The 9,566-nt window shown below is 43.6% G+C and overlaps 1 protein-coding gene across 2 annotated transcripts in view; it reads right to left on the reverse strand.

The window, feature by feature from the left end:
- The window catches only part of LOC132397205 (acyl-CoA (8-3)-desaturase-like), a 59,054-nt gene extending 58,294 nt beyond the window's left edge, over positions 1 to 760 (reverse strand). Inside the window, exon 1 of one of the 2 annotated variants that reach the window (XM_059975650.1) lies at positions 379 to 760. In XM_059975650.1, the coding sequence (XP_059831633.1) occupies positions 379 to 561 (183 nt within the window). In that variant the 5' untranslated portion in view covers positions 562 to 760. The remainder of the gene's footprint in view (positions 1 to 378) is intronic. The other variant, XM_059975649.1, reaches the window with a different exon arrangement.
- Between the last annotated feature and the right edge of the window lie 8,806 nt (positions 761 to 9,566).

Below are 9,566 nucleotides of genomic sequence, written 5' to 3' on the forward strand. Positions count from 1 at the left end.
CTCGAAGTGATTATTGATTTCCGCTGTTGCTACCCTGGAAGTCCATTATTGATCTTACTTGAATTATCAAACACTAATATTTGAAATATTCAGCAAGGTGGTGAACTTCCTCCGTGAGCTTCAAACGGCAAAGTAATTTCGCTATCACGATCTTATTGTTAAACCTGGTACACAGACACACACTCAATATTTTGTGATAATAAATTACAAAAGTTAACCTGCTTGCAAGTTCAGCATAGCCCGTTCTGTATCAACAGTTACTGTTGATCAGCGGTGGCTGGCTGTGTGTTTTTTTCTCTCCCTCTCTCTCTTTCATGATGGAATAACCCCAACTCGGGGCTTCTCCAGAAATGAGGCGACTGGAAGCGCCACTCTTACCGTCGCGTCCTGCCCCGCGTAGTGCCCGATCACTCGGGAGCCTCCCGGATGCTTTTTGCTGAACTCGCTGATATCGTAGACCTTCCTGTTAATCACCAGCCAACGGTCGCTGCGGGTGCAGTGCTTCTGCACTTCATCCCAGGTAAAGACCCGGTGCCGGCCACAACCTGTACTCGAGCCCATTATTTGCAGCACGGACGGTAACTCGCTCCGCCTGGACTGTGCCTCAGGCCTCTCCTCACTCCCGACCCGGGTTTCACGCTCCTCTCATCTCCCAGCTTAATGCTCGAATTTTCCACCATTCCCTCCTCCCTCTCGTTCTTCCCAACTTCAGTACCACATCTAGCGGCGGACAGCAAGTTGCCGCCCCAGAAAGCCGAAGCTAATTGTTATTGGATGGCTTCTCCATCACGCCGCCAGTTTCTACGGTGATTAGTCAATGGGACCATCAATCATTCAGTCAGTCGTCCCTTCCTATTGGCGGATAGCCCAAAGATGAATCTGATACTCTTTGTATCATTGGCTGATGGATTCTTCAATTCCTGATTTCTATTGGTCCTGTGATATTAACTACGCTCACGCGCTTTCGAGCTTGCCTTTCATTGGCGGCTGTTCGGACATCAGATCTTCTCGAAGAGGCAGATGATGAATGAAGTGACCCGTTTCGCTGGTGGTTGATGAAACTAATTTTATTACCGGGTTAAATCAGATCGGGTACATTTAGCCAGGTTGCAAGGAACTGGGGGCGGGACGAGGAGTACGCTGTCGATTCAGGCTGCACTGTCCGTGAAAGAGACGAGAAAGGGTCTGGTTGCAGGTCGTTCACGGTCTTTGTGGGAGAGATCTATTTCTATAAAGCAAATACTCCCTATATTCTCAAACGTGGCAGAATGCTTCATCTAGAATCGATTAGTCTCAAGGAGAATAGTCTGTGCCTTCAGATACGCCCCCATCTTGTAACAGAACCTCGACCGAAATGGGAAACCAGAAAAGCTGAAAATCCTCCCAACCGAAAGCAAATGAATGAACAACAACCTGATTACAGACAGAGATACTTTATTGATCCCGAGGGAAATTGGGTTTCGTTACAGCCACACCAACCAAGAATAGTGAAGAAACATAGCAATATAAAACCCATAAATAATTAAATAATAATAAGTTAATCATGCCAAGTGGAAATAAGTCCAGAACCAGCCTATTGGCTCAGGGTGCCTGACACCCCGAGGGAGGAGTTGTAAAGTTTGATGGCCACAGGTAGGAATGACTTCCTGTGACGCTCAATGTTACATCTCGGTGGAATGAGTCTCTGGCTGAATGTACTCCTGTGCCTAACCAGTACATTATGGAGTAGATGGGAGTCATTGTCCAAGATGGCATGCAACTTGGACAGCATCCTCTTTTCAGACACCATAGAAGTATTTGCTTTATAAAAGATCAATTACGTGAATATCGCGTAGCCGAAGTGGAGAACACAAGAGTAGATATAAATACAATATACAAATGCAAAAAGTCAAAATAGTGAAAAATACCACAGTTAACATATCAGATGGTTATCCTTAAACAGACAGACTGAAGAATAAGGCTAAAAGGACATTCTGAAAAGGAATGAATATACCAATCACATGTAAGGTTAATATATAGCTTATACAATTTTTTTAAAAAGAAAGCAGCTGCAGCTCTATACAACACACACAAGATGCTGGTGGAACACAGCAGGCCAGGCAGCATCTATAGGGAGAAGCGCTGTCGACATTTCGGCCCTAACGTCAACTGTACTTCTCCCTATAGATGCTGCCTGGCCTGCTGCGTTCCACCAGCATCTTGTGTGTGTGGCTTGAATTTCCAGCATCTGCAGATTTCCTCGTGTTTGCAGCTCCATACAACACGTGTTTGGGAAGTGGAGCTGCAGCCGGATGACCTTCCACTCATACTGGAGAATGGGGAGGCAGGTAGCTGGGTGATTGTCAGTAGAGGGAAAGCCGATTGCACACAGTACCCCTCCGGCCATTCGTTTCCCTGAGTAATAAGTATACCACTTTGGATAATGTAGGTGGGGGGTTGACCCAATAGGGAAAAGCCGCAGAGACCGGATTTCTGGCACTGAGTTGGGATCACTGGTTCAGAAGAGGAGGGTGCAGAAGAAGAGTGCAGTAGTGATAGGGCAGTCGTTCCCAATTTTTTTTGTGTTACCACCATCTTGACTTCCAAACCACATCTCTCTCCGGCCATTATATAAAAATTATAAAGAATTTTGATTTACGATGCACAGCAAAAGAAAATAGAAACTGCAAATTAAAACAGTGGCAAATAATTGCAAAATAAATCAAATGTATTTAAAGCTACAAATAAAATTATTTGTTTAATTAACTACAGTTGAACAATTTTCATCAAGAATGTTAGAGCAGATGTTAATGGTCCAATTACTTCATTGCTTTTCACCTTTCAATGAGATGGCTGGGCTTGGTGAAGTGACATCCACTTCTCAAGGTCACTCAGAAGCAGTCTCAGATCCCCACGTTCAGTAATTTGCAGTCTGTTTCCTGTCTTTGAAAGAAGTTGGGCAACTGGACTAAAACCATGCTCCACTAACTATGACGTTGTAAAGGCAATAAAGAACATCTTGACGTTTTTCCACTGTGCAGGATAGTGTTTAGAGATTGCTATCTGCAATCAAAAGACTTGAAATTATTTTTTGAACCTCGGCTTCAGCTCAAAGTCATTTTGTGGCGGGATCTGTTCTTCCTCTATCCTTCCCGTTAATTCCTCATTACAAGGGTTCAGGAATGGTTTTATTAACCAATCTGGAATTTGGATCAAGCGAAGATCCTTAAATCTCTCTGACATGTCTTCATACAGTTCCAGGTGGGCACAGTATGCTTGTAGATCATCGACTTATATTCTTTCTTTCTCTTTCAACTCAGAGAGGCTCAGAAATTGGAAAAGCTCACGATGGCTGATGCTGCACTTAAATAGTGTTAACTTGGACAGAAATGTGGGGATGACTGTTTTGACCCTGATAAGATTCACATAATTTCCTTGCAAGTGAAGATTGATTTTGTTAAATGTTGTGAACAATTCTGACAAATAAACAATGTAATGCATAATATTCTTAAGTTGATTACTCAATGAAGCATACAGGTCTTCAAAGAATTTTATCACAGTTTCAAAAAGTTCATAAAAGTGTTTCAGGCAGTTTCCATTTGATAGCCATCTGACTTCTGTGTGCAAAAGCAAGCATTCAAGCTGTTCATCATTCTCGATACAAAGCTCTCAAAATAGTTGAGAATTTAGAGCACGGGTCTTGATTTTATTTACCACTGTGATAACAGTATTTAATGATTTGTGTAGCCGATTGCTCATTAGATGTTGTCTGTGAACTACACAGTGATTAGTAAATATGTTACGTACAGCTTTTTCCAAGAAAGTAATAACCCTGTGGCATCCTGTCACTGATGGTGTTTCAGCTGTTGCACAAGCAAGAATGTTGTTGAATGTAATGTCCTTCTCTTTGAAAAAGTGCTCAATAATTTGAAATATTGACCCCCACCCCTGTATCTGTTTCTAGTCCCCTTGCAAAGAACAACTCCTGAACCATGCTTTTATCTTTTATGAAGAAAACATAACGAAGAAGCAACGATTTGAAGTAAATTTGACTCATCCAACTGCAGAGCAAATTCTGTTGTCCTAGTATGTTGCACAATGTGTCTTCCACATTCTCAGACTTTGAACAGAGTTGTCACTGAGGGGAATTGCTTTAATTATTTAGACTGGTGACCTATGCAAAACCATACTCAGAACCTCCCTTACTGCTGGCAGAGTCAGTCCTTCACCAATTGCATGGCGCTTTCCAGATGTAGCAATAAGCAATGAAATGTTGTATGAAGCATGCATAGCATCCCTGTTTTGTTGTGAAGTGCTGGCAAACATGTTTTCAAGAGCTTTCCATTACTGAAATTTTTCACAGTGACTGAAAATAAGCCAAGTATTGTTTGTTTTATCAGACTGTATTCACTTAAAATGTTCAGGGGGCGTAGATGGTTTCTTTGCCCCATTTGAAAAAACTTTTTCACACAACAGCCACACTAGCTGTTGTTGGTTGCTTGGTGCTGGTATAAATCCACATTTCAGTTACTCCAGACTATACTGTCTACACGTCTTTTTTGTTTGGTCTGCCTCTGCTAATCCATTTTCATTATGGATTAACAGTCACAATCAAACACTTGTTGTTTAAGTCCAAACTCAAGCGCTGTGATTAATGAAGGGGAAAGTTATGACATCATCATAGCTCAGGCAATACCTGACTCTCCACCTAAAGGTATATAAAGTGGAGTAGTGATATCTTGGTTGGACTGAGGGCTAGAGAAATGTGGGCAAGAGCATTTGAAAGGGCCAGTTCTGAACTTTACTCCATTGAATGCCATACCCTAATTTACATGAACTATGTCACAGTGTGATTACAGTATGAGAATTGTACCAGCTAACGTGATTCAAGCAAAGTCTAAGAGGATGGTGTGTTAGCAAGAGGTGAGGTGATTACATGATCATTGTAGCCAATTATGAGGCACGAGGCTCAAGTGCTTATAATAGGTAAATTATTTCTTAAATGAAGCCTGTAATCCCTGGGGAACTCTGTTTATTCTCTGATCCTTGGGGTTCTTCCAGGAGTCAGGAATGATGAGCAATCTTAATTCTAATGATGTTTATTTTAGAATACAAACAAACATACAAATATGATGTAAACTAAATGAACAACTGAGGAAGGATGCTAAGAGATAAATGAATGGCTAAGAGTGTGAAAACAAAAAGAATGATGACGGCGCCTGTGAAAAACCACTTTTATAATCGAGATAAGAGAAATTACTTAGATTGAAATAAACTAGTTAATAGGCAATATAATTAACACAATTATTACACAGGAGTATTGTGCTAATACTTAGCCAATGGAAATTGAGAAAGATGATAAACCATTAGGTTAACTGCTGTACCACTTTCTGCCTGTAAGTGGGGATGAGCCACAATATGCTGTGAGAAACACATGACAAATCTTATAATCAAAATTAGAATCAGGTTTAGTATCACCGGCATATGACGTGAGATTTGTTGACTTTGCAGCAGCAGAACCTTTGGTCATTTCTTTGGTCTGACTGACATTGAGTTCAAAGTTGTTGCTGCGACACCACTCAACTAGTTGGTATATCTCACTCCTGTACACCCTCTCATCTTCACCTGAGATTCTGCCAACAATGGTTGTATCATCAGCAAATTTAGGGATGGCATTTGAACTGTGTCTAGCCGCACAGTAATGTGTGCAGAGAGCAGAGCAGTGCGATAAGCACATATCCTTGTGGTGCGGCAGTGTTAATGATCAACAAGGTGGAGATGTTATTTCCAATCTGCAAAGTATGTGGATTTTTGTTTAGGAAGTCAAGGATCCAGTTGCAGAGGGAGGAACAGAGGTCCAGTTTTTGGAGCTGTTCAATCAGAACTATAGGAATGATGGTGTTAAATGCTGAGTTGTAGTCGAAAAACAGCATCCTGACATACTGTCCAGGTAATCCAAGGTCATGTGGAGAGCCAATTAGATTACAACCGCTGTAGACTTATTATGGCATCAGGCAAATTGCAGTGGGTCCAGGTCCTGCTAAGGCAGGAGTTGATTCTAGCCATAACCAACCTCTTAAAGCATTTTATCACCATAGATGTGAGTGCTACTGCATGAAAATCATTAAAGCATCTCACCCTGCTCTCCTTGGGCACTGGTATAGTTGTTGCCCTTTTGAAGCAGGTGGCAATTTCTGACTGTAGCAATGAGAGATGGCAATTGTCTTTCAACACATCCACCAGATGGTTGATACATGTTTTCAGAACCTTACCAGGATTTGGAGGTGCCATCAGGGCCTGTCGCCTAGCGACGGTTCACCCTCTCGAATAACAGCCTGACGTCGGCTTCTGAGACAGAGGTCACAGGGTCACTGGGTGCTCTTAGCTGTAGTTTTATTCTCCCTTTCAAAGTAGACATAGAAGGCATTGTGCTCATCTGGGCGTGAAGCATCACTGCCATTCATGCTGTTGGGTTTTGCTTTGTAGGAAGTAATGTCTTGCAAACCCTGTCAGAGCTGACACCCACCCAATGGTGCCCCAACCTCGCTTGAATTTGTTTCTTTGCTCTTGAGATAGCCCTCCTCAAGTCACACCCGGTTTTCTTGTGTAGATCTGTGTCGCCAGACTTGAATGCCAGAGATCTCAAAAAATGTAAGAAAAAAATGAAGTCCACTTACCTTGCCAATGCCGAATGAGCCAAAACCCTATCACTTTGACTCAGAACACAGAAAATCATTGGTGGAGTGGTCTGAACCATTCGGCCCATCAAGTCTGCTCTGCCATTCAATCATGGGCTGATCCAATTCTTCCAGTCATCCCCACTCTCCTGCTTTTTCCCCATGCCCGTTGATGCGCTGGCTAATCAAGAGCCTATCTATCTCTGAACTTCAGGGAATACAGCAGAAGATCTGCCAGATGTTCCTCATACAGTAACCCTCTCATTCCTGGAATCATACTCATGAATCTTCTCTGAACCTTCTCCAATAGCAGTATACCCTTTCTAAAATAAGGAGCCCAAAACAGCACACAATACTCTAAGCATGGTCTTATGAGTGCCTTATAGAGCCTCAACATCACATCCCTGCTCTTATATTCTGTACCTCTAGAAATGAATGCCAGCATTGCATTCCCCTTCTTCACCACTGACTCAATCGTGAGTTTAACCTTTAGGGTATCTTGCACAAGGACTCCCAAGTCTCTTTGCATCTCTGTATTTTGAATTCTCTCCCCATCTAAATAATAGTCTGCCCATTTATTTCTTCCACCAAAGTGCATGACCATACATGTACCAACACTGTATATCATTTGCTACTTCTTTGCCCATTCCCCTAAGCTATCTTAGTCTCTCTGCAGGCTTTCTGTTTCCTCGACACTACCTGCTCCTCCACCTACTTTTGTATCATAAGCAAAATTTAGCCACAAATCCCTTCATACCGTAGTCCAAATCACTGACATACATCGTAAAAAGCAGTGGTCCCAACACCAACCACTGTGGAACTCCACTGGTAACCAGCAGCCAGCCAGAATAGGATCCCTTTATTCCCACTCCCTGTTTTCTCTGACCAGCCAATGCTCCACCCATGCTAGTAACCTCCCTATAACTCCATGGGCTCTTATCTTGCTAAGCAGCCTCATGTGTGACACTTTGTCAAAGGCCATCTGAAAATCCAAGTACACCACATCCACTGCATCTCCTTTGTAGACCCTGCTTGTAATTTTCTCAAAAAACTGCAGTAGGTTAGTCAGGCAGTATTTTCCTTTCAGGAAAACATGCTGACTTTGGCCTATCTTGTCATATTCCTCCAGGTACTCCGTAATCTCATCCCTAATAATCGATTCCAACAACTTCCCAACCACTGATGTCAGACTAACAGGTCTATAGTTTCCTTTCTGCTGCCTCCCACCCTTCTTAAACAGCGGACTAACATTTGCAATTTTCCAGTCATCCGGTACAATGTCAGAATCTATTGATTCTTGAAAGATCATTGTTAATGTCTCTGCAATCTCTCCAGCTATTTCCTTCAGAACCCGAGGGTGCATTCCATCAGGTCCAGGAGATTTATCCTCCCTCAGACCATTAGGCTTCCTGAGCACCTTCTCAGTCGTAATTTTCACTGCACAATCCTCACTTCCCTGACACTCTTGAATGTCAGGTAAACTGCAGATGTCTTCCTCTGTGAAGACTGATGCAAAATACGCATTCAGTTCCTCTGCCATCTCTGTGTCTCTCATTACAATATCTCCAGCGTCATTTTCTATTGGTCTTCTATCTACCCTCAACTCTCTTTTACCCTTTATATATTTAGAATAAATTTTAGTATCTTCTTTAATATTAGTCTAGCTTTATTTCATAATTCATCTTTTCCTTCCTAATGATCTTCTTAATTTCCTTTTGCAAGTTTTTAAAAGTTTCCCAATCCTCTATCTTTCTAAAAACACAAAATGCTGGCAGAACTCAGAGGCCGGACAGCATCAATGGGAGGAGGTAGCGACGACATTTCAGGCTGAAACCCTTCATCAGGAGTGAAGTAACATGGGATGGTCGAGGGGGGATAAGAAGTGGGGGGAGGGATAAAGTAGAGAGCTAGGAAGTGATAGGTTGGAGGGAAATGGACTAGGGGAAAGGTGGAGAATTATGGGAAATAAAAGCAAAAGAAAGGTAGGGCTGGGGGGAGATTATAGTGAGGGGGGAAAGGGAGAGAGAAACAGAACCAGACTGAAATAATAGATAGGGATGGGGATAAGGTGGGGGCAGGGGTATCAACGGAGGTCTGTGAGTTGGATGTTCATGCCGGCAGGTAGGAGGCTACCCAGACGGGAGATAAAGTGTTGCTCCATCGACCTGCACGCGGCCTCATCTTGATGGTAGAGGAGGCTGTGGAGGCCTCAAATGCTATCCCTTTCTCTCAATTCCTCCACCTCCGCCGCATCTGCTCTCGGGATGAGGCCTTTCATTCTAGGACAAAGGAGATGTCTTCCTTTTTTAAAGAAAGGGGTTTCCCTTCGTCCACTATCAACTCTGCCCTCCATCACGTCTCCCGTATTTCACGCACCTCTGTCCTCACCCCATCCCCCCACCAGCCCACCAGGAATAGAGTCCCCCTGGTCCTCACCTATCACCCTACCAGCCTACAGATCCAACGTATAATCCTCCGTAACTTCTGCCACCTCCTATGTGATCCCACCACCAACCGCATCTTCCCCTCCCCCCCTCTCTCAGATTTCTGCAGGGATCACTCCCTACGCAACTCCCTTGTCCATTCATCCCCTCCATCCCTCCCCACTGACCTCCCTCCGGGCACTTATCCCTGCAAATGGAAGAAGTGCTACACCTGCCCCCACACTTCTTCCCTCACCACCATCCCAGGCCCCAGACAGTCCTTTCAGGTGAGGCACCACTTCACCTGCGAGTCAACTGGGGTGATATACTGTATCCGGTGCTCCCGATGTGGCCATTTATACATTGGGGAGACCTGCCGCAGACTGGGAGACCATTTCGCTGAACACCGGCGCTCGGTCCTCCAGCAGTGGCGGGATCTCCCTGTGGCCACACACTTCAATTCCACAGACCACTCCCACTCTGACAT

The sequence above is a fragment of the Hypanus sabinus genome, chromosome 7 (assembly GCF_030144855.1).
Source record: "Hypanus sabinus isolate sHypSab1 chromosome 7, sHypSab1.hap1, whole genome shotgun sequence".
Classification (NCBI taxonomy): Eukaryota; Metazoa; Chordata; class Chondrichthyes; order Myliobatiformes; family Dasyatidae; genus Hypanus; species Hypanus sabinus.